The 25,749-nt window shown below is 47.4% G+C and overlaps 1 protein-coding gene across 6 annotated transcripts in view; it reads right to left on the bottom strand.

Annotated features, from left to right (window-relative positions):
- The window catches only part of INPP5B (inositol polyphosphate-5-phosphatase B), a 43,699-nt gene extending 19,664 nt beyond the window's left edge, over window positions 1-24,035 (bottom strand). Inside the window, exons 1-9 of one of the 6 annotated variants that reach the window (XM_068539553.1) lie at window positions 23,841-24,032; window positions 23,067-23,131; window positions 22,467-22,660; window positions 21,611-21,708; window positions 21,447-21,476; window positions 20,065-20,175; window positions 15,784-15,924; window positions 1,975-2,071; window positions 283-450 (exon numbers count right to left, since the gene is read on the bottom strand). In XM_068539553.1, the coding sequence (XP_068395654.1) occupies window positions 283-450; window positions 1,975-2,071; window positions 15,784-15,924; window positions 20,065-20,175; window positions 21,447-21,476; window positions 21,611-21,708; window positions 22,467-22,660; window positions 23,067-23,123 (896 nt within the window). In that variant the 5' untranslated portion in view covers window positions 23,124-23,131; window positions 23,841-24,032. Of the gene's footprint in view, window positions 1-282; window positions 451-1,974; window positions 2,072-15,783; window positions 15,925-20,064; window positions 20,176-21,446; window positions 21,477-21,610; window positions 21,709-21,787; window positions 21,858-22,466; window positions 22,661-22,992; window positions 23,132-23,840 lie in introns of those variants that run through there. The other 5 variants (XM_068539554.1, XM_068539556.1, XM_068539558.1 and 2 more) reach the window with 5 other exon arrangements.
- Window positions 24,036-25,749: the final 1,714 nt, after the last annotated feature.

Genomic DNA, 25,749 nt, shown 5'->3' on the forward strand with positions numbered 1-25,749 from the left:
GCCCACGCGGCTAGAGCCTGTGCTCCGCAACAAGAGAAGCCACCGCAATGAGAAGCATGCGCACCACAATGAAGAGTAGCCCCCGCTCACTGCAACTAGAGAAAGCCTGCGCGCAGCAACGAAGACCCAACGCAGCCAAAAAAAGAAAACGAAAAAAGAAAATGATGGAAGGGATTCTGTACAGGATTTGCTTTCAAATCCAGGGTATGGGGGAAGTGCTTAAATTTCAGAGAGGTGAGTGATCATTTTGCTGTGGAAACAGTCTAAGACCCAGTGAGCTACCTGAAGTTCTGGATATAGGTATAATCCTCTTCTTTCTGCATTAGATGTGATTTCACGATTGTATCTCGCAGTCCAAACTTCTGCATGGATAAAATATGAGCCTTGTCTGATACTGTGACAGTGGAGGAGCGAACCATGTCAGTTATTTCAGATTTGGACTTATTCTGTCTAGAAAAACAAAAAAAAATATTTTTATTAAAAAAAATTTTTATCATATTTTGATGAGTCCTCCTTGACAAAGTACATGAATATAAAGCTAGAAGTTTCCACACATCAGCATCTGAATTTCAGAAGACTACAAAGGCTAAAGTAAAACTTATTTGCTAAAACAACACTATTTCTATGTAGAACAAAGTAAACTTATATGTTGTTGATTGTATAGTACATTGGTCCAGAGATCATAAGTTTGTAGAATCTCAGACCAGAAGGAGACCTGGAAGATAATCTAATCTGATCCCTTCATTTTTCAAATGAGAAAAATGAGACCCAGCATCGTAAATGATTCATGCGGCTGGATGGCAGCAGAGTGTGAATCAGAACTCGGTTTAGACAGTGCTCTTTCTGGACCCTGGGCCTCACGTAACAAGACTATAGAACTATCTAGATCTTTTGACTTGATAATTCCCCTGAATCTCTATTCCACAGGAATACCTGAAATAGAAAGGCAATGAAAATTTATATTTTATTATTATTTGTGTAGTTTTCATAGGCATACTAAAAATTATTCAAATGCCAACATTTAAAGTTAAGCAAAATTTGACATATGTACATAACAGAATCCTAATAAATGCTCAGAAAACTTTTGTTGAAGATTACTTAATGAATTAAGATACATAAAACACTTGAAACAATTTCTGACATTGAATAAACGCCACTAAAGTGCTTAATTTTAGATTGTCATGTACATACTAATTAAAACTATGTAAAATGCATCTATGTATATCAGGAAGGCTCAAAAGTGAATTGAGAATGATAGATTTAGCTACGTTTAAGGTCCAGGGATTGTTCATTACTGTTTAAGTGTGTAATTTAAATATTGACACAAATAAGTTTTTATCTCGACCAGATGATTCCAGCTATGACCAGTAGGGGGCACTGGAGCACACACTAAATATAACAGCATCAGAAAAAAGAAAGTAAATAAAAAAGGGGAGGGAGATGCAAGAGGGAAGAGATATGGGAACATATGTATATGCATAACTGATTCACTTTGTTATAAAGCAGAAACTAACACACCATCGTAAAGCAATTATACTTCAATAAAGATGTTTAAAAAAAAAAAAAAGGGGAAAAAGAAGTATCTTCAGAGTCAGGAAACTCCTAAAAGAATGGGAGGGAGAAATCAAATGTTTCTAATCTACATTTCCGCGGTAGGGTTAGACTGCCAGTTTCAAATCCTAGATCTGCCACTTGCTAGCTCTGGATCTTGGGTGAGTTATATAACATCTCTTCTTCACCTGTTTCCTTAGCTGTGAAACAGAGAAAATAATGGTATCTACCTCTTAGGTTAAAGGAAGATAATCCATGTAAGTGTATGATGCCTGGCACACATAGTAAATGCTCAATAAATGCCTAACATTTCCTAGGCCAGCGACTGTGGGACAATGGACATCGTGCACAGCAATGGCCTCAGTTCTACAGTGAGGAAAACCTCAGCCCTAAGAGGCACAAGTGAAGGGAGAGCTGCATTACCTTGGGAGCAAGTTTTCTGGTTTATCCTGACCCCAGGAGCTTCGGTCCACAAGCAGACCCTTCCCATCTGGTCTCGACTCATCAAAGGAAGAATCACCTAAGGGGAGGAGGAAGGAATTAAAACATACTTACATATGCTTTACCATACAGACCACAGCTTCTCAAACTGTAGTCTGGGAATGACTGGTGGTTTACATATTGCTTGAAACCATAGGAAAGGCCTAGGCTGGTATCTGGATGAAGCTCCCAGAGAGCAGGACAGAGAGGGGGAAAAAAAGTATTTCATCCAGATGTCTTTACTACTGAAAACATAACTGTCCCAGCTAGTTTGACCCCCTTTTCTTGGAGACGGAGTGCATTATAGAAGGAACAAAGCTAAGAAATCTGCAGATCTAAGTTCTATCACCAGCTCTGCTATTTATTAACCTTTTGACTTTGCGCAAACCATCTAACCTCTCCTGATCTCAGTAACTTGACCTGTCCAGCCTTCCTCTCAGGCTTATCATAGGGATCGAATAGTTGACACATGAGTAAGCACTTTGAAAGCCACGCAACATATTATAAAATATAACGTAAGGATGTTATTACCATTTACTGCAAGTGAGACTTAAATTCCGAGGAGGAAAAAGGCAAGGGTCAGAGAAGTAAAATTGGGAAGGCCCTAAGTGCTTGCCATTGTCAACGTAGCGCCTTGAAAACCAAGGAGCCCAAGGACTTGCAACAAAGAAATATTTGGGGAAAGTTGTTAAATCAAGACCAACTGGAAAAGGAAAATCAATCTGCCAATTTACTGTTTCTTTGCTCCTTAAAAGCCAGATCCCTTGTCAACAGGGAACAGCATGAAGAGGCCACTGAAAGATGCTGCTTCGATCCACAAGGTACAAGGAGCACCAGGGGCATGAAACATCACTAAGGAATTCTGCTCTGAAGACTATTACTAAACATGGATTTGTCAACCATGCATTCACAAGAAGGCGAAAAAACAAACAAACCCTTGGAATTGAAAAAGAAAACACAATCATTTGAAACACGAAAATAGTTACATTTCAATGCCTCCAATCAATCAACAAGGGCTTTCAATTTTGCTTCCTAAATTGCCTCTCAAATCAATCAATATACTCCTATCCCCAATATCACTATACTAGCCTAGGCTACCAACAATTCCCTGGAACTAGTTGAGAGAGTCCTCAACTAGTCTCCCTGCTTCCTCTTTCACCCCACCCTCTCTAATCCAATCTCTACACTGTGGCCAGAGGATTTTTTGAAAAAATGACATGACTTAAAACCTTTTCAAAGCTCTCCATTGGATAAATCCAACCCCCTTAATATGGCTGCCAAGCCTCTTCCCAGTCTGGATCCTGCCCACCTCTCCAGCCACATCACTCACCACAGCCCCCTACCTCCTTGAACGCCATACTCCAAGTATACTAAAGTTACTGCAGTTATACAAAGATCCCATCAGAAACCGACTTCCTTCTTCCTCACTCTGCTTTACATGGCTGGCTCCTACCCATCCTGTGGCCAGGAGTCAGCAAACTTTTTCTGTAAAGGGCCAGAGGGTAAATGTCCTAAGCTTTGCAGGCCACATAGTCTCTGCAACTATTCAACTCTGCCATTATAGTGTAAAAGCAGCTATAAGCACCAGTATGCCCATAAAACTGTATGGTCCCAGATGTTTACATATTACATAATTTCCACGTCACGAAATGCTATTCTCTTTTCATTCTTTTCAAGCATTTAAAAATGTAGAACCTATTCTTAGCTCATGGGCTGTACCAAAGCAGGCAGCAGGCTGGATCTGGCCCAGGGGACTGTAGTTAGCCAACCCCTGGTATAGGTACATCTTAGAGGCCATTTCTTCCAAGAAGCCTTCTCTGATTCCTCCCAAACTGGTCAGATGCCCTGACACAGATGTTCCCATAGCTCCCTGTACTTCTCCCACAATAGGCTTGATTGCTGTGTGTTGTAAATGTCTCCCCAGTTAGCCAGTAAGCCTACTGAGGACAAGACTATGCCTTAGTACTAAACCATTTGATATTAAATCTTATATATATTCATCGGTTTATTGCATGCTATTTCCGCTAAAGTGTAAGCCCCATGAGGTGGGGACTTTGTCATCTTTATGCTATTTCCCAGGGACCTGGAGCAGCACAGGTGCATAGCAGGTACTCAAGGCGTCAAATGCAAGTATCAGGAAACTTAAGTTGAAGTCTAGCCCTACCATCATCTTCCTGTGTGACAAGTTACTTCCTTTCTTCGTGTCTTACTTTCTTCATCTATAAAGTAGGTACTTAAAAAATATCTCATAGGGCTTTACAACGTGCAACAGGAAACTCAGGAATAACGCTTAGGTGTTGTTTCTGCATGTCAGTGCTTTCTGAGGACTCCGTCAGGCCATCTCCTGGGGACAAGTGGTTTGTCCCTGTGGACTCGGCTTCCGTCCAGGAGTGGGCAGTGTACTGACTGGAAAACCACCTTGCTGACCTGCGTCCCGTTGATGCCCCGACCCCGTATCTTTCTCTGGACTCCGTCCAGCAAGAACTAGAACATCTTCATCCATGACTTCATGTAAGGAAATGTTAAGGCATGGTTGGGGGGATTTCCAGCCACAGGGCAGTCTTCTCAGAATCTCTTCCCTCCTGAATCTGGTACGGAAGCCGGCTGTCAGCAGCTCTTTACCAAGTTTACCATCGCACAGCCCCACGGTCCCCTCTCCGGCCACAGCTTCCTGCCCTTCCTCCTCTTCTGCTTCCCTACTCCCACGCTGCCCTTTTTCCAACCTCAGACCTGCAGTCCCTTGTCACCCAATCAAAGACGTGACATCAGGGATTTTTTTCCTTTCTTCCCATGTTCGGTCACCAAGTCCTACAAATCGTCTCTCCTAAATATTTTCACACCTGAACTTCTCTCCTATCCCTACTGCCATGCCTTAGTTTGGGCCCTCACTATTTCTGGAGAGCACAGTCAGTGATTTCCCTGCCGCCATTCTCACCCCCTCCAGTGCATACTGACAACCTCTAGAAGAAAACACAAATCTGAGCAGGTCTTTCCTGTGTGTAAAATCCCTTAATAACTTCTAACACGTTTGTAGTAAAACCCAAACCTCTAAGTATTACATACAAGGACCTTTATCATCAGCCCCAGACTACCTCTCCAGGCCCATCTTCCACCCCCCACTCAAACCACTCCTCTCTCACCCCCAATCCAGTCACATCAAAAACATTTATCTTTTTAAGGGAATTCCCTGGCAGTCCAGTGGTTAGGACTCTGGTTAGGCGCTTTCACTTTCACTGCCGAGGGCACGGTTTCGATCCCTGGTTGGGGAACTAAGATCCCACAAGCCGCGCAGCGACCGGGGCAGGGGGCAACCATTTACCTTTTTAAACGTTGCCTCTTCACCCCACCCCTGATGCTGGGTATAGTCTAACCACCCCTCAAACCCACCTTCACGTATCGAACTTCAAACTCACCCTTCAAGACTCAGGAGTCACCTCCTTCGAAAAGCCCTCTCTGGCCCTCTCCTTCTACTCTTACATACCCAGTGCTTACTTCTATCAAGGCATTTATCATAATTGTAACCATGCTTATTTAATTTTATTTGGCCGAGCTGCGCAGCATGGGGGATCTTAGTTCCCCAACCAGGGATCGGACCCGGCCCCGGCAGTGAGAGCGCCAAGTCCTAACCACTGGACCGCCAGGGAATACCCTGTAACCGTGTTTAACTCTTTTTATCAATCTTTCCTCTTTAGCTAGACCACAGGCTTCTGGGAGCAGGGGCTAACGTTCTTCTTCTGTGGCCCCTGGCTTACGGCAACATGAAATATAGCAGGCAGTCAGTAAACACACACAGAGCAAACAACCTCAGGGCAGGGGTTAAGCTCACAGTCATTTCTGGGTGCTTTCTGATGACCACCTTCCACACCTACAATTGAAACCATTTCTGAGTAAGGGCCTACCTAATAGGTCAACCAGAGTGACAACTGCAGCTTGATCTGGATGTACAGAAGTAGAGAGTGTTCCATTTCTCTTGCGAATTCTGTGCATTGCACTGCACATCTTACAGAACCCAAACCCCTCTCACATGCCTGGCTAAACAGATAACACTGACCCTGGAGGCTCCTTCCTTTGCCCAGGCAGCACAATAACCTAATACAGACCCACAATCCCTTATCTGAAACCCTTGCAGCCAAGTGTATTTTGGAATTCAAAATTTGGGACATTTTAGAAAGGTAATACATAACCTGTACCATGTTATACAGCACCACAGCAGTCAGAGGCAACATCCAGAAACCAATAACGTTAGTAGTTCCTCAGTGCAACTTATGAGTAGTAACACTTAGTGGGATAAATAAAGCCTATAAATAGTCTCCTGTCAGTTCAAGCAAATGTTACTGCCAAATTGAGCTTGGGCCAAATTTACAAAAAAAATTTATTTTCCACCTTCAGAGCTTTTAGGACTTCAGAAATGCTGATAAGGAATTAAAGGTGGTAGTTAAGAGTGTGGCCGATATGCATCAGAAAGGATTGAAATATATGTCTATGTACATATATACCACATGTTTATAAATATACATATATAAATTTAGACAAATACATATACAGATGGGAAAGTCTGGAAAGTATACACTGAACGTCAACAGTAGTCATTTCTCGGTGATAGGATTGCTTTTTCTTTTTGCTTATAGGTACTTTCAAAGTTAGCTAAAATAAGATGTATTTATATATATATATGTATATATAAATGCACTATAATTATATAAAGATATGTATATAATATATATGATATATATATTATAAAGATATATTATATGTATAAAAGATATATATATTATAAAGATATAGATATATTATAAAGATATAGATATCTATATATATATATCAATATATATACAGGCTTTGGAGTCAGACTTAGATTCCATTTCTGGCCCTGCTACTTACTAGCTGTATGACCCCGAACAAGTTATCTCACTTCTCTAAGCTTCTGCTTCCTGAACTGAACAAAGGTAACAGTATCCACCTCCTATGGCTGCTGTCTTCTTTTCTATGGTTAATCGAGGCCACCCCTCACTGCATGGCCAAAAGGTCCTCTAGAAGCCAAACCAGACCTGTTGAAGGCCCAGATCCACAAAACAAAGACAGGAGGCATGGCCTCCATTTCAATGTTTTATAGCCAGGCCTGCCACTGACCTGGGGTCTGGGCTTTTCCAAAAACATGACATCACACGAGAAAAAGCAAATTCAAACCAAAATCCAAGTACTCTGTTTCTTTTGAGAACTGCACAAGAGGCAGCAACATTATTTCTTAATTCAATGGCTCCTTCTGTCTCCTCCTCCTGCTCTGCTTCCCCGTTGCAGGTCCCCCAGTTATTTATAGGTAGTCCCCAAGATCCAGACCAGCACTACCCAATAGATGATGGAAATGTTCTACAACTGCACTGCCCAAAACAGTAGCCACTAGCTACACTTGAACAGTTAAAATGTGGCAAGAGTGAATGAGAAACTGAATTTTTTATTTTATTTACCCAGAGTAAATTTAAATAGCCACATGTGGCTAGAGGCTACTATACTGGCCAGTGCAGCTCTAGATCTTGTTCTTCTCTTCTACAAGAACCATCAGCCATCACAGTCAATTTTAAACAGAGCTATCCAGCTGTGCCTGAGTTCAGGCCCTGCACTGTCCACTGGGGACTTCTACAAGACGCTCTGTGCACGGGTGGGTCCCAGGTAAAGCTGTGCTGTGACCTCTGGGCCTGCCCCTGAGCTCTCCCTGCTGTCACCAGCACCATCATCACTCTGTCAGCCCGGTTTGCCACCCTGCCCTCCGCTTACCCCTCTCCTTAGGCCCCCAGAGCCAGTCAGCCACCCATCTCTCCGTTCTCACAGCTGCCTTCCTCCAGGCCACCCTCTCCTCACCTGTTACCTCAAGAGCCTCCCAACTAAGAGATCTTCCTGCTTCTCCCTACCTGATTTACCAATTTTGTCTTTGGACTTGGTCAGATTAGACCCTGATTTCATCTCTCCCTGCTCTAACACTTTCAGTATTACACCACTACTTGCAGGTGAAGGTCCGAACTGGTTGGACTGACACAAGAGGCCCTCTGCAAACTGGTCCTGCTCTCTCTCACCATCCACCTCCCAAAGACAGCCAATTCTAAACAGACAGGTTCCCCATGCACGCCGCCCTCACTCTGACTTTCTGGCCCCTCTGCTTCAAAGTCCAGCCTCAATTCCTCCACCCTCCATCATCAAGCCCTCCTCAACCACGCTAAAGCTCGGCAGTCATTTCTCCGAATTCTGAACGCCTTCCTGTCTATATGACTTGTCTGGAACTTTAAGGGAAATTAGAGTGTTTTTGGAAAAGCCCTGTGGCTTCGGAATAAAATGACCTAGACATTTCACTGGCTCCATCCATAACCTCATAGGAAACCTCATGCAAATTAATTTGTTTCCTCATTTGTAAAATGAGGATAACACCACTGAACTTACACAGAAGCCAAGAGGATAAACAAATGAAATTCTTAATGGGTCAAGAGCCTCGCACAATGCCTGGCACACAGCACATATGCAGGAACGGTTAGTCTCTCCCCTCTGCTCTACTGCTCCTCACCCCCCACTGCTTTGATAATAATGACTGCCATTTATCAAGTCCCCTCTAATAGCTAGGCTTGTGCTAAGTGCTTCACGTGTTATTTCTGATTATTGGCCTCCTTTTACAAATAAGGCTATTGAGGCCCAGAGCAGGTAGCAGACATGCCCAAGGACACAGAGCCAGGCCAGTAAATGGTGCAGCTGACATTAAAAGCCAGATCTGCTAGACTCCACAGCCTCCCCTTTTGCCAACATGAGCACAACATCTTCAATAAAACTATAAACTCTTAGGGGTAAGTACTATATGGAGAGAAGGATTAAGTCCGTTTGGATAATAAAGCCAAAGTACCACCATGGTCTCCACGGGTTGTGTAAGTGTGTGGCTGTCACTACGGGGTGGACATCATGTCCTGCCCTTCCTGAGCATCTACTAGACGGGTCTCGGAGGCGGTGTCCCTTCTCATCTCCTCAGTCACTGGCCTGGGCGTCCCATTTCCAGCACACTAGAAGAACTTGCAAAACCACGTGAGCAAATTACCCGGCAGTTCAAACGAGCAGGATTAATGCTTCTCAATGCTGTGTACACACCACCAGGGGGCCGTCCCATGGCCTCTCCAAGACAGGGCAACACATACCAGTAAGAGATTCGTTCACTTTACAAGGAGATAAACAGACCCCGATTCAGCTACCCAGAATCCAAGTCAGGCTGCGTTAATGATAACAATGATAGTGATATTACCATGAATAATATTAATAGCAAATACTTAAGGCTTACTGCATGCCGGGCATGGTTTTAACCTCTGTACATATATTTAATCTTCACAACTCCTCCATGAGGTATGTGGCATTATTATCACCACTTTACAGACTGAGATAAACACAGAGAGGTTAAGTAACCTGCCCAAGAACACACAGCTAATAAATGGTACAGCCACGATTCAAACCCAGGGAATCTGGGTGAAGAGATTGTGCTCTTAATCAAAAACTATATTAACTATCAGAAAAATGTGGGGTTCAGAAAGCATTTCTGGCAGAGGAAATAATTTCAGCACAAAGAGACGGCATTATGATATGCTCAGAAATAAGTAACAAAAAGTAGTATAAATAAGTAGAAATGAAAAGTTTTGTTTGAGGATCATCAGGGGATACAAAAGAAGAGTGCTGGGGTTAGGGCTCAAGCATTAGATTCAAACAGACGACCTGAGTTCTATTCTGTCACTGACCTGGTGAGTGATCACAGGCATGTCACCTACTCTCACCAAGCCTCAGTCTCTCCATCTGAAAAATGGACATTCTCTTACAGAACTTATGTGCTCAGGGTTAAGGCCCACAGACCCACAGTAAGTGCTTAATAAATGTTAACTGCTAATGATAATAGTCATAACAGTAATCAATTTTTATTTATAAATACAATTTTATTTTTTTAATTTATTAGGAATAGATTTTTGTTATATGTAAGGCCAAACTGTAAGACTTTGAATGCCATGTGGAGTTTGGATTTGACTCCAAAGGAGAGCTAAGTACATAGCACACACTGGGCAGGGATCTCTTGAGAGAAGCCCATAGCACGGGGCACCCAGCATTAAAAAGAATGGAAAGAGCCAATGATTCCTGTTTCAGCCTGGCTACCACCCCAAATAGTTCTGTTACTTTCGTAAAACTCAAATAACCGGGGGCTTCCCTGGTGGCGCAGTGGTTAAGAATCCGCCTGCCAGTGCAGGGGACACAGGTTCGAGCCCTGGTCCGGGAAGAGCCACATGCTGCGGAGCAACTAAGCCTGTGAGCCACAACTACTGAGCCTGTGACCTAGAGCCCGTGAGCCACAACTACTGAGCCCACGCGCCACAACTACTGAAGCCCGCGCACCTAGAGCCCGTGTTTTGCAAAAGAGAAGCCACCGCAATGAGAAGCCCGCACACCGAAACGAAGAGTAGCCCCCGCTCGCCACAACTAAAAAAGAAAGCCCGCGCGCAGCAACAAAGACCCAACGCAGCCATAAATAAATAAATAAATAAATAAATAAATTTAAAAAAATCAAATAACCATGCTTCTTAGTCCCTTCCTTCCTTTCCTCCTTCCCTCCCTCCCTCCCTTTTCTCTCTTCCTTTCTTTTCATTTTAAACATTTCTCATAATCTCATGGCTTTAAAAAAAGTACCACAGATTTTAACAATTAACATGGGCAGAGACATCTCTAAAAACACATCCCATGCCCTGCAAACCTGTTAAGCTCCGGACTCAGAATCCAAGTTGTCCCCTGTGCAAATCCAATTTAGGTTAGCAAGGACTAAATATCACTAGTTTAGCTCAAAGAGAAAGACGACGACTGTGCAATTACTTTTCAGCCACAGGCTGCAGTGGTCACAGGCTACTGGAGACATGACTTTTTCCTCCAGGCTCTCTCTTCACTGGGCCTTCTGTGAACTGTCTGTGGTCTGGTGATAAAGCTGAAAGAGAAGTGGCAAGAGCAAACCAGGAAGGGTTGGGGGTGGAAAGAAGTACAGAGCCCGCTTAAAGAGGAAGGGGGCAGGCATCCTTCAGGCGACAAAGCACTCGGGCTAGGAAATGTATGAGTCTAGAGGGTTCGAAAGATAACAGATTTTTGAGCACCTACTGATGTACGAGGCATTAGGCTGGCCATTTGGGGAGGAGAGAGGACGCAAAATACTAAAAGCAGCAAGTTCGAGCCTGTAAAAATGTAGCTGAATGAACAGCCAACAAAGAGATGAAAAAGCAGAGGGTTTTACCCAGAAATAATAAGCAGTCGGGTTTGAAGTAAGGGGAAATGAAGGTGAGCTGGGGAAGATAAGACTCGAGAAGGGGGCTGAGGCCAGGCCACGCAGGACTTGAATGCCACGCTGAAGAATCTGAACTTTATTCCTCAGGCTACAAGGAGTGGCGCAGCATTCACGTTCACAAACAAAATAGTACGGCATGATAAAAGTTACTGGCATGATAAAAGTTACGTTCTAAGGCGAGCCCCAGGGAGGAGGAGACAGGGCAGGAAGACTTGTAAGGACACCACTGCACTAGTTCAAGTAAGAGGATACCAACATGAATTATGGGGATTTAATTTTTTTTTTTTTAATTTTCAAAAAATTTTTAAATTGCAGAAAAAGAATGGACAGAATTTGGTTATTAGACATAGGAGAGGGAGGTGTCAAGGATGACTGAGGTTTTTAGGGATTATATTGACAGAAAAGAAACTGGAGGGAGGGAAGGAGTGAGGAAGAGAATGAACGTAGCAATTTGGAAGAAACCAGCCTAGGAAAGGCCCTGAAGAGGGCAGCCAGTTTCTAAGCTCTTAGAGGTGGGCATTTGCAATTCCGAAATGTGCTTCCCAGAGGAAACCACCCCTAAATGAGCATTCCTTCGGTCCTGTGAGACCTTCTAGAAGGCAAACATTCACTCCCATTTTACAGACAGAGGAGAGGAAAGTCAAGAGACATGTCCAGTATGATACCAAGGTGCAGTAACAAAAATAAAAATTAAAGTATCCAGCCACGTAGACATACACTTTGTTCAAATCCTCATCATTCACATTTGGAGCTTTAGTTCACATACGCACCACTTGTAAAATCTACAAGTTTGTTACAGTAGATTTTAAGCAGCAAAGAAAACAAGCCAGCCAGTGAGCTTCTATGTCCCCAAACTGTCTTTCTGCTAATAAATATTGATGTCTCCCTCTTCCTGAACCTTCTGTCCCCGAGGACTTTTCTGTGCAAAGCGCCCCTTCTAAGTGAACGTTTGTGGGTCACCTCGCTTGCTCTAGGCTCCCACTGTAGAATTCCACAACAAACTGTTTTCTGAAGGAAAGAAAAGTCTTCAGGGGGTTCTCCTGTTCTAGAAACAAACACAAGGTTAGATGCGACGAAGAGGGAAACAGAGAAGGGAACAACAGAAGGAGGAAGAAAAAGGAACACCGTTCCCTTTTGTTTAAAGGAACAAAGTGGGCCAAATTAAATTGCTTATGAGCCTGCAGAGCTTCCCACAAAGGTGGAGATGATGGGCAAGATTTCCACGTGTAGGATAAACATCTAGGAAAATTCATTTTCTCTGTGCTAAAAGGGTACGTCGGTCACACAGATTTTACCTATTAAGAGACTGACTAGCCCAGGGGCTGTTTTTCTGACATTCTCACTGGCTTCTGCCCTGGTAATCTAGGTTACCCTTTATGCTACCCTGAGTTATAAATAGCATTCATTTCCTTTCTCAGGCCAGACAGATTTTAATGCTTTATTTCTTGGGTCCAAGGGAAAAAATACTCATAGCACATCTCATTCTGAATTTGAGTTACTACCAAGCTACCTCGCTTTGAATCAGCCATGGAATAAGAAAACCACTTCAAAACATCAAAATTTATTTGTTGTTGTCATGTTATTAAATTAGCCCAGAAAAGCCCAATGGGACTTCTGAGTAGCTGTTTCCTTTCTAGTACATAGCTCAGAATCCTCCAGAACACAGCTCCAGGTCTTTGCATGTGTCTGGGATGAGGCAGGTGAATATTTTACACAATGACATGGGTGAGAGTACTGAGCCCGATGAAGGATTCCCCAAGGGATAAGAGCACCTTCAGTTGTTAGATAGAAACAGGAAGGCATTTCTCCTTATTTCTTTTTAAGGAAAGAAAAAGCTACACCAAGAAGAGCAGTTAAATAAGTGAAGAAGCAGAAAAGCCCCTACTTACAACAGCTACTTGTCTGAGACCCATGCAAGGTCTGGGAGTCTGAAGAGGCCAAGAGAATCAGATGGAACAGCCTGCCACTCGACCAGAAGCTTTACATCTCACTTCAGCATCACAACTTAGCTCAAAGATCCCGGTCTGAACCCGAAATGACACCAACCCCAATCTAAAACTTCTGCATTTCACTTTTCTGCAATTCCTACCAAGCTTGGCTTGACACTCCTGAATGCAGGAAAGACAAATCAAGGAAAAGAACAGACATTTTTGGAGAGATGCATCCAAGTGAGATCTTTCCTTTCTCTACCAAGACAAAGGCAAGGACTGAAAACCAGCTTCACTTTGCCCCCCAAAATACCTAGGCCTCTGAGGGGCTCTTACCCTTGGCTCGCCTCACAAGGTCCCCCGTCCTGCTGAGCCAATCCCACACTCTCTTACCTCTGTGAATCATCAGATCCGTCTCTGTCAGACTGTCAGCTCTTTGGGGAAGCCCCGTTTATCCTGATGTGCATCACAAACAGCATTTTAAAGCAGTCTTTGGGTTGGTTCCCTGGGCTATCAGGAAGTGGGAATTTTGATCATGTGCATACAGGAAGCATCAAATTCGCTATCTGTTGCCCTTGGGGTTCAGGGACATCCAGAGGAGGCCCAAAGGGTTCCCCCAACCTGTTGTAGATGATGTGACTCTCCTCTGAGGCCAAAGCAACTCTGGAAGCAGAGCTGACCGAAACAGAACTGGGGGCTTGGTGCCATTTCTTACCAATTTTAACATGAGCAACTTAGCATTTAGTAGTGTAACCCCACGTATTGTAGGTATTACGATGGGGACAAATCATTTCAAATTAAAAATGAAACTAAAACCTTGACAGTAACTCCTCACCAGCAAGTAGCTAGTTTCGGATTTTTGAAAGGTCACAGAAGATTCTGAGATCACTTTTCATTTATCACCCAGCGGCAGATAACTGCTTCAGAGCTGTCCCGACTTCTCACAGAAGACCTCCCTCTACTTAGGAGATGGAGCGCTCCAACAGGCTCTGGCATGCTGGCTGAGAAAACAGAACCCACCTCTTTCTGCTGCCATCGGGCCTGTCCTCTGCCAACTGTCTGGATGCTCCCCTTTCGAAGGGGCAAAGGGAAGATATGTACTTAATCTTAAGCTCTCACCTGTCCCAGTACCAGAGCCCAGAATGTCATGGAAACTGATGCAACAGCTCTCTCAAGATCAGCCCTTCAAGTGAGCTAAGCCCATGAGAGATGCAAACTATCAGCACCATCGTGTGCTGCGACTGCATCTTGCAGAGGCTGCAATGAAGGAAAAGCACAAGCACGGAGGAAGTCCTTTGCTCGCTTAGTTTCCTCCCATTTTACAAACTTGTGCAACGTGCTATTCCCCCAGCCCCTCATAGTTTCCGAGCCTTTTAAGAGCAAGTGGAGCGCCGGCCCACACTTACACGGCTACTTGACAGTTCCCTAGCAAATGGCTGAGAAAAGGGGCACAAGTGGGTACTAGTGGTCATGCCAAAGCTCAGACGTAACAGGAGCTGCATGGGCACACCCAGGAGAAAAAAAATACCAGGGGGCCCCGGGCAGAAAACCTAGGAGCTAGACAGAAAACAGAGGTCTGCAGGTCCTCCCAAAGCACCAGCCTGACCCAAATTTCAGCCCTGGGCCTCTCACTCTCCAGAAGACAACCTCCTGCTCAACAATTGGTCTTTTGTGCTGCACAACGTTATCCACCAAGGACTGGGTGGAAAAAAAAACCTAATCCCCTTCACCTGTAACCCCACTGTGGCCTCCAGGCCCAGGGTGGACAGGGCTCTCCCGGACTCCGGGTCTGCACACAGCCCAATGTCTCAGAGGGGCTGAGGACCGACAGGAGAGCCAGGCAGCCCCAGTACACACACCAGTCCTCACCCAAAGGAAGGCTCTGTCATGCGGAGTGCACCTCCACACAAGTCAAACTCGAAGGTCAGGATGGAGAAACTGAGGCTCAGAGAGGGGCAGCCACCCGCCCCAGGTCACACAGCGAAGTCAGGAACGGAGCTTTACTACTACCACAACCCCGGCCTCGGGATTCCTGAGTACCCCACTGGCCCCCGCCTGCCCGCATCACGCCCGGCTAAGAATAACTAACATCCCCACAGCACTTCAGCCCCAATGTCTCCGCCTCCGTAGGGCCAGGACCTTGGTCTTTGCCCCGAGCGTCCGCCAGCCAACCCACAGACCCTGTCCGCCCGAGGGTCTGGCCCGCCACCGCCCCAGAGCCCCAGCCCAGCGTCCCATCGCCCGCCGGACCTGCAGATTCGCTCTCCCGAGAGCCGGCGGCGGCGGACATTTCCCTGCCTGCTTCCTCAAGCTCTTCATCACGCCGCCCGGAGCCCCGCCCCCCCGTTCCACCCTCAGAGGGGCCCGCCCCCGCGTGCCACCCTCGCCAATCGAAGGTCGGTCTGCTCCACAGCCCCGCCGCCAAAGAGAACGGGGCCCGCCCCTGAAGCCTGGCCTCCTCCAATTCCCTTCGCGCCTTCCGAGACCGATACCTGCCTCCGCCAATTACAGCACGCCCGGGCCGGGTGCCCGCGGCTGACTTCCAGCCGCGCGCCGTGGGCGGCTCGGGCTCCGGCTCCTTGCTCCTGTATCGAGACAGCCACAGAAACTTAGGATCCAGGGCCGAGGGGTCGAAACCTGTGGAAGGAAAAAGGAGGGAATACTGAGCCACGGACTTGAAGAGCCGGTTCCACCTCCGCAAGGTTGTCTGTCCGTGAGCAAATCGCTCAGCCTCTCCGGGGAGGTTCCAAGCCTGTTTCCCTGGCGCACAGTGTGGGCCTGAGATTCAAATACAATAATAAATATGAAAACGAAAGTGCTGTACCAAGATAGACAAGCACGACTCCTGCGATCTGGTGGTAACTATGTGCCGAGGTCTATGCTTTACTTGTATATTACGTCCTTAATTCTCACAACTAACTTTAGGAGCAAGGGAACGATTATCCCGTGGCAACTACTATCCCATGGCAACTGAGCTCAGAGAGGTGAAGTCTGAGGTCGCAGAGTGAGTGGCAGAGTGGGAACTCGAATAGATGTTAGTACTAGGGAGCGGGTTGGGGGCTTTAACTACCCATAATCTCCATCAGCAACTCGCAAGCCTCTCCAAAAAACACACTCTAAGTAAAAGCAGTGTGCCTGCTATGAAATATGCCTTCAAGACGAGTCCTCTGGTTCCCTCTGAACAAGATTGCCACTCCTTCCTAGAAATTCTTGGGTCTTCTCTGCCTCTCACTCAAACCCAGGTCTGCCTGACTCCTAAACACTTGCTGTTTCCTATGCTATCCTGCCTGTTCTCCATGTAGAACAGCATGAACCTGACGAAACTGAATTGGATTTGCAAGGGCAACATAAATGAAGAGACTTGGGTCGTAGGACTGACTATGGCACTGCCAGACACAGCTTTTAAATTATTTTCAGCAGTTACATGCTATTAACCCATCTGATCCTCACAAAACTCTTGGAGTAGTAAGGCAAGTTCATATTTCCACTGTACAAATAATAAAGCCAAGGCTCAAAGAAATAAAATATATTGTTCACATTCACAACTAGGAAGTGGCAGAGCTGGGATCTGAACTGAAATCTCTGGACTCCATGGGCTTTGGAGTTATAACCTGGGGTTCCAAACCTGGTCCTATTACTTCAATTGATGAATGACCTCGGGTAAGTTACTAAAATGTCAGTTTACTCTCTTGTCAGTTTACTCATCTGTAAAACAGGATACTCTTTAGTATTGCTCAAAAGACTAAACAGAAAAACATGGTTGTTGTGTGTTGTCTAGCTGTCTAGAAAAATATATGGCACACAGTAGGTACTCAATTAATGTTGGCTAAGTCTTTCCTCTAACTGTGATCTTTTGACCAAGTCACTTCCACTCCCTGACCTTTTTTGCTGCACATTACCCACCAAGGACTGGGTGGGGAAAAACTCGTTCCTTTCACCTGTAACCTCATCCTGGACTCTGGTCCTTTTATCTGTAAAATGCAAGGGTTGGGCAGGTGGATTTCCAAGAGTCTGTCAGCTCTGAGAGTCCCATCTCACCCACACCCCTCCCGGAGGAAGTCCACATCATGATAGCTGCTCAAAGAAGCTGAGTTAGTGCAGTTTCCCTGCTGGTTACCCCAGGTGTGGACCCCAGAAGGAAGAGCAGGGAAGGGAACCGACAGACAGATACCTAAGCCTAAAAGAGGGGAATTATCCTCGACTGCTCCCTCTCCTTCATTCTCACAGCCGGGCACCAAGCTCTGTTCATCCATTCAACAAATATGTGTTAAGTGCCTACTACGTGCCAGGCACTGTTGTAACCACAGAGAGTAAAGTTGTGAATACAACCCAAACTCAGTGTTCCCGTGGTGCCTTCATTCTCATCGGTTTGATCTCTCCAGTCCATCCTCTCCTCCCCATCCCCATGACTGGGCCCTGGTCCAAGCCTCATTTTTTATGCCTGAACCACTGCAATACATTCCCATTGATCTCCCTGCTCTAGGTTCTCCCCTTCTGTACCAGTTGCCAGAGGAACTTTCCTAACGTGCAAATCCTGCCTCGTTATTCCTCAGTTTAAAGCTCCATCAGCTCCCCACAAGCTACAGGGTAAAATCCAAGCTCTTTGTTGGTTATTTAAGGCCCTTCATGCACTGTCTCTGCTGGCCTGTCCTGGTTCAGCTCATTCCACAGCCTCCTCCCACCCCAACTTCAATCCCACCCAGTTCTCTGCTCTTAACTCCGACTGTCTTTTTTCCCATGTTGGCTGCCTGGGAAAAAACCTCACTCATCCTTCAAGTCTCAGCTTAAACATCACCTCCTACACGAAGTCTTCCCTGAGCAGTGTAGACGGGATGGGTTGGCATGAGCTTAGGATGCATTGGAGCAAAACTCAAGAGCTCAGGCTCTGGAGGAGACTCTCTAATCCTGTCTAATCCTGGCTCTATTATTTACCAGCTCTGTACTCAGGTAAGGCATTTAACCTCCCTGAGCCTCAGTTCCCTCACCTGTAAAATGGACACACTGATAATACCTACCTTGAACGGCTGTGGTAAGGAAAATGAGATAATGTGCTGAAAAGTCCTCAGAACAGTGTCTAACACACAATAAGTCCACAATGAATGTTAGCTAAGGAAATATTTTCTGAGCTCCTACTATGTGCTGGGCACTTTCACATGTATTACCTCATTTAAGTCTCACAATTCCATGAGGAAGATATTCTTTACATATAGAAGCCTACAAACAAGCAAACTCATAGAAAAAGAGATCAGATTTGTGGTTACCAGAGGGAGGGATGAAGTGGGGGAAAAGGGGATTGGGTGAAGGCAGTCAAAGGTCCAAACTTCCAGTTATAAGATAAATAGGGAGTTCTCTGGTGGCCTAGTGGTTAGGATTCCAGGCTTTCACTGCCGTGGCCCGGCTTCAATCCCTGGTCGGGGAATTGAGATCCCGCAAACTGCATGGTATGCCCCCCCACAAAAAAGAAAGATAAATAAGTACTAGGGGTGCAACAACATGATACATATATTTAATACTGCTGTGTTATATGAAAGAAAGTTTTTAAGAGTGTAAATCATGAGTTCTCATCACAAGGAAAAAATATTTTTTTCTATGTCTTTAATTGTATATCTCTATGAGAGGATGCATGTTCACTAAACATACTGTGGAAACCACTTCGTGATGTAAGTGAAATCATTGTGCTGCACACCTTAAACTTACACAATGCTGTATGTCAATTAGAGCTCAATAAAACTGGGAGAAAAAGAAAAGTCTACAAAACCAAGGTTCAGAGAGGTGAGGTGGTTTGCCCAAAGTCACACAGCTGAAGACCAGCAAAGATAGGCTTCAAATGCAAGACGTTGTATAGCTTCAAAGTCCATGCTCTTTGCTGTTACTACTATTATTACTTCTCCTACAACTACCAATAATAATCATAAAACAGGTTATCCTTATTAGTTGAAGGTTTGGAGATAAGTTTCCCCTGCTTATAGGATCAACCCTTTAACTCGGCATTCAAGGCTCTATAATCTTGTTTCCTTTTCCCACATTGCCCAGTTTGCATCAACAGTCAGTACCCTTCCTGCACACCAGGCAAACTAAGTTGGAGCGCCCAGACATTCAAGCTCCATGATGAGACCACGATAGAAGGGGAGCCCACCCCTAATTCCTGCAGAGCCAAGATGTTAGCTAGAAAGGAAATAAGTGACAGTGTTGGGTAAACAGCTAAGCCCCAGCACCTGGTGGCTAGAATTTGCATGTTCTCTGGCTGATTCTCTGCTCTGAACAAACTCTTCTTTACCTGCCTGGCTGATTGCCCAGTCTAAACAAATTCTGCCCTAGAGGCCACTAACTGCTCACTGTTAGGTTAAAGCTAGACCATTTTCTCAGCTGTGGTGGGGGACAGAGCAGAGTACAAGGGCAGGAGAGCTCTTATGACAGACTTCCCTTGGTTCTAGCTGTGGTTGTCAAGGAGAGGGAAGGTGGGCCTCTAGAAGCTGCTGACCCTGCTAACTTGTAAAAGATTCTGCATGAGAATCACAGCTCACCCCGTGCAGCCCTGCCCAGAGCAAGGAGGGCAAAGGGGCCCTGCTGGAGTTAAAACTCGGGTCCAGAAACGGGAAAACAGAAATGCAAACACCATGGCCGGCTGGTGGCCTGGGGGCACTGTGGCCTCGTGCCAGCAGCTTTGAGAGGGCACAGAAACTGTGGAGTGTAAGTCCAAAGGGTGCAAAGTCAACTGGTGGTGGGGAGGTCAGTGCCCAGCACCCCCTTCCCCTGGGAGCCTGCGGTCTTACCTACCTGGACAGGCCCTGGCGACTTCCTGGAGAAACGTTCTGGTTTCTGAACCAAAGGGGAGCTGGAATACGAGGCTGAGCTCCGCTGTGTCCAGCTGGACGGTGACATCTGAGCCTGCACAGGGGAGGCAGGAAATGAGCCCTTGGCCTCCAGGATGCTTAGGTGCATCTTTAGGCTGGAGCCCCCAGCATGGAACGTCAGCAGCCCAAGCTCCCAAAGCCCCTTTGGCCCTTAAGCTGGGGCAATAAGGGAGCCCTCTGTACCCCCAGCTCCAAATTAACATTACCCTCAGTCTACAAAGGGGGTGGACCTCAGCTCTGAAAATTCAGTAAGCCTCGCCGTAGCCTTCTGGATGGAGCCAGAAGAGACCAAGTTCTCAACCTGTAGTCTACCCCCGCCCCACCAATGGAATGAAAAGCACACAGAGGCGGACAGGGGGGCCCTGTCTCCCTGACTGTGCCAGGCACACGCTAGTCACAGGGAACACCATGCTGAAGACATCAGACATGGCCTTGTCTTCAGGGAGCTAGACTGTGGATGGTGTCTGGCTCATAGCGTAACCACAGCACCCAGCAGGCACACGGCGAGCACCCAAAAGACGTGCTGAGCTAATGCATGAGTAGGAGCAATGCAGCAGACTGATCAAGAGCGTGGGCTCCAGAGTCTGGATTCCGCGTCTGAATCCTTGTCCCACCACTTGCTAAATTACTTAATTTCTCTGCGCTTCCATCACCTCGTCCATAAAATGGGGATGAAAGTAGTGATGACCTCACAGAATTGTGAGGAAAGCACCACGTGATGTGTGTAAAGCTCGTTCGCATAGTGCCTGGCACGAGGTCATCATTGATTAAATATTCATTTCTATTATTATTATTATTACTACTACCTCTGCTATTACGACTACAGTCTAGCAAAGAACACAGACATTAGATAGGTCACTATAAATAATTAAATCACTGTAGGTGACAGAGAGATGGTAAGGACGAGACAAAGGAATGTGTATGAGTGAGATACAAACACTTTCGGGATACAGACACTCTCAGGAGTTCAACAAAGGCTTCCTGAGGAAAGTCAGTGTGAACTGAAGCCCTGGAGGATGACTGGCTCTGCGAAAAGCGGAGTGAGGGCTTTCAAGAGGAGGAAGTAGCGTGTGCAGGGGCTCCGTGGTGAAAACGTGTCACGTTTGAGGTGCTTGGAATGCAGAGGATTCCAAGTGCAGCAAGCAGGGAAGAGAGTGACTGGAGAGATGACCGGGGCCTGATCCTGCAGGGTCCTGCGTGCCACAGTAAGGCGATCAAAAAGTGCTCTTACTTCACACCGTTCTCCTCTCTGCAGATGCTGTTCCCCCTGCCCCAGTTGGGACTCAGACTGAAAGGACCACTCACCAAGAAAGTAGACTTCACCATCCAGGGACACTGTGGGCAGGGAAACGAAAGGGCCCTTAGCAACTGAGCATCATACTTCCTCCCACCGCCCCACCCCCAACAAGGGCAGAAATGACCCGGGAGCCCAGAGGAGAGGGATCATGCTGTCCAGCCCCCTGTGGCACCTTCTTCCAGAGCGAAATCCCGCGAGATCGGCACGATCTGGTCCAAGGAGACATCGTCCCCGGTAATGGCCATCCTCCGGTGTGTGTACAGGAAGAGACTGAGGGCAGGAAGGAGAGTGAGGACAGGGGGCCTGTAGTCGTCCCTCAGGCCCATCGGGGAAGCCTCGGGGTGCTCACACTGTCTCCTTGGTTCCTGGGGCTGTGCTCACGCCTCTCTGCTCATGGCGCCCACCAGAGACTGTTGGGTCATCAAAGCTGAACTTGCCTCATTTCGGGGAGCCCCTGCCTTGTTAGTAAAACCCACGTTTGATCTCCCCCTTGTGCGTTCTAGCACTGCAAGTGACAAGAACAGGGCAATCTTAGCCTCCCCACTCCCTCCCTGAACCTCAGCTTTTCCATCTGTAAGGTGAGGGTGGTGGGTTCGAAAATGTCTAAGGCTCCACCTTCCCAGCTCTGAGACCCTGAGGTTCACTTTCTGGCTGTGAGACCTTTGATAGATATTAATTATTCTCTCTCTGCTTCTGTGTAATATGTGGGTATTACTAGCAGCATTTATGGAGCCCTTTCTATATGCTGCACAGCGTTTTAAACACTTCACGTGTAGTAACTCATTTTAATCTTTAGTCCGGACACATTGAGGTTTGCTCAGGATGACATGGCTCGGAAGTAACAAAGCCTGAATTTGAACCCAAGACAGTCAGGCCACGGGGCTCAAGATCTGGAGCAGTATGTTCAACCGTCTTCTTGAGAAGTTTTCTCATCAAATTTTGAGGATTATATGAGCTAAGAATACAGAGGGCTTGGCCTATAGTGGTCAAAAACTATTAATTATCATTATTACAATTATTCTAGAAACCTCAGACTCTGCCCTAGAGGGCATGAAGTCCAGCTGGAGGGACAGTGGAGAATAATAAAACCCAGGGCCAGAGAGGCAAGGACTGAACCCGTCACTGACGCATGTTCCTGGCCACCGCGTTCCGGGCGGTAGCGCACGAGTCCCAGGAGGCGGCTCCGCCTGCTCTCCCCCTCACACAGCGCTCCCTGCACCGCCTGCTGCGCAGGGTCAAGGCAAACCAAAAGCGAGCCGGGCCCCAGGCCTCGCCCAGCCCAGCCCGCCCCACCTGCCCCGCCCTGCCCCGCCCCACCCTGCCCCGCCCCGCCCTCACCCACACAGATTCACTCTGTGGTTTCACCTCTCCGACCCTTCCTCATCTGTGAAATGGGGAGAGTAACCCCCAACGTCACAGGGGGTGGGAGGATAACTGAGTATTTAAAGCACCCGGCAGAGAGTCCAGGACTAAATACTTAGTGTGTATGTACTGGTTTCCATCTCCCCCTGAAGGCACAGAGAGAGGGAGGCAAGCAGACAGACACGTAGACACCTGCCATTCCACTTCCCAAGGCCAGGCAGGGCAGGCCCTGGGGCTGGAAGCTCGGCACCCGCAGGGAAGGATATGATGATGCAGTACTCTCCCTCAGCCAGGGTCTCCTGGATCGCCACAGACTGGTCCATGCTGGCCCCTGCTGAGCAGACACGCCCCGGGGGAGGGCAGATGGGAGCCCCTTAGGTCAACAAGTCACTCAGGAGGTTATGGAGCTGCCTGAGGGAGGGCTGGGGCCAGGGAGGAGGGGCTCTGTGCTGGGAGAAGGTGGAGGAGGCCCGATCCGCTCCCTCCTCCTCCCCCTCCCCCTTCCCCTGAGAATGGGCCTTTTAGTTTCTAGGGAGAGGGGCCATCCCTTTGCCTCTGGTGAGAGGTACAATTTGCTGTACCGCCCTTTGTCTGGAAGGGCATCCAGTCGCTTCTAAGTGGGGTCTAGTCTATTTGTTGGACGTGGGGTGCCTTGTCCCATTACTGGAGAGGAGGACAAGTCCTATTGCTCCTGGGATGGGGCTCTGCCTTCCGTTTTGGGAAGCAGTATTAGTCCTGCTGGCACCTCTCTGGACAGTGTCAGGGGTGTATCTGCACGTATCTCAGGAAGGGAGCGTCTCATCCTAAACAAGGACCCCAGTCCTGTCCCTTTTTCCCTGGAGATGGGAAAGTGTCCCGTTACTCCTTGGCCCTCCCCCAGCCCAGCAGGCCCCATTGCGTCAGCCGAAGGCCGAGGGTGTCCGCTCTGACAGCATCAGGACAGGGGTCCCAGCCCTCAGCTTGCCCAGCCCCTCCTGCCCAGCCCCGCCCTGGTTTCCCTGCTCCGCACCTGCTCCCACACCCCTGCCATTGCCGCCTACCTCCTAAGCTGTCACCGCTGCTGGGTGTGCGGAACACCGCGGACCCGGGGCCCAGCCAGAGACTACATTTCCCAGAAGCCCCCACGCCACACGACGGTCAGCCAGCCTGTAAGTCCCAGCCTGCCCACGCCAGTGCGGGGATGGGGTGGGGGTCCTCCCTGCCCCCGTTAACTCCTTAGGTCCTGGGCTACCCTGGGCTCCCTATTCCGGAAAGCTTTTCCTAAGTACTTGCCTTCGGCTCACCCTCGGTCCTGGAAGTCATGGGGCCAGAGCTCCCCGCCCAGGGCCCGGAAGGAAGATGGTCACTTTAAGGATAAACACTTTCTCAGTTTCATTCTCAACTCCTCTCACTCCAGGCAGGCCAACACTGGCCTCTACTGGAACGCTTCCTCCCCAGCTAACTACCCCATCCTACCTTAAAGGAGAACAACACTGTGAAGAACCACTACCCCATTTTCCAGGTGGAGAAACTGAGGCTCAGAGACGTTAAGCAATTTGACCAAGGCCTCGCAGCTAGCAAAGTGGCAAAATTGGGCCTCAACTGAAAGTGTGACTCCAACTTCTGTGCCATGGACACTGCCACATGCCTCCCTTTCCCTCCCTAAGCCTCAGCGCTGTGTGTGTGAGGTGTGTGTGACAGGAGCACCTGGTCCTGCCTGCCTCATGGGGCTGTTTGGGGATAAAGGATGAGAATGCACATTGCAAAGGGTGTGATCCTGTTCATACACAGTACTGTGCTGAGGCTCTATCCTCTCTCCTTCTCAGGGAGGAAAGCGTTCAGGGGAGGGGGCCACTCAGCTCTCAGGACAGCCTGAGGCTGTACTTTGTTGTTCTCTGGCCCCTTCCCCCGATTCACTAGCCACAGGCACCTGGGCAAGGTCTTCCTCCTTTGGGGCCTCGATTTCCCACCTAAGATAAGCAGGCTGCTCCAGATGGACAAAAAGGGCCAGCTCAGATCAGGGAGTCCAGGACCGGTCTCTCCCAGCCTATTGGCCATTTCACTAAGCTGTAAGCTCCCTGAAGACAGGCTGTGTCTTTTCCTCATCACCCCAGGGTAGTTTCTGGCACACAGTTGACCCTCAGAACATGTTTATTAAATTAGTGAATTATCTTAATGAATACTCTTTCTCTCAAGCTTTGACCCAAACTAAAGGGTAAGTGCAGGGGAAGGAGTGAGCATGTGACTTCTAACCCATCCTCACTCCTTTTTCTCTAAGCTTAGAGTTGCTGCCTTAGTGACCAGTTCAAGTTTGTATACTCAAACCTCTTCCAGAAACAGACATCACCTTCTTCCCAATCTTCTTCTTTTCCTGGAAATATCCACAGCATAAATGGAGCTCAAGTTTATTTGAATTTGTTTTCAAAGCTGTGTGGGGGATGAGGAGAAAGGGGATTGATTTAGACCCTTAAAGATAAAGGGGGTGGTGGTCATTGCAGGAAAGCAGGGGAACCCCAATTCCAGCCCCCCTCTTTGTGTCAAAGTCTGGGGAGGATCTGGGAAAAGTAGATGGGACCGGGCATTTTTATAGATGAAGAAACTGTCCCTGCAGGACTTTAGGGTCCTCCTACTTGATGGGGGTCAGACAGGAGACTGTTCTGTTTTTCCAGACAAATCCCAGCCTCTCCTTGGGAATGGGACTAAGGCCCTGCCCACTTGGAGAGCATCATGTTCAGGCCTAGGCCCTGGGAGCCTCTAGCACAGAGTTGTGGACTTGATAAATCCCTTTCACTAAAGATACAGCTACAAGGACTTCCCTGCTGGCGCAATGGTTAAGAATCCACCTGCCAATGCAGGGGACAGAGGTTCGAGCCCTGGTCCGGGACGATCCCACATGCCGCGGAGCAACTAAGCCCGTGCACCACAACTACTGAGCCTGCGCTCTAGAGCCCGCGAGCCACAACTACTGAA

This window comes from Eschrichtius robustus, chromosome 3 (genome assembly GCF_028021215.1).
Source record: "Eschrichtius robustus isolate mEscRob2 chromosome 3, mEscRob2.pri, whole genome shotgun sequence".
Taxonomy (NCBI): Eukaryota; Metazoa; Chordata; class Mammalia; order Artiodactyla; family Eschrichtiidae; genus Eschrichtius; species Eschrichtius robustus.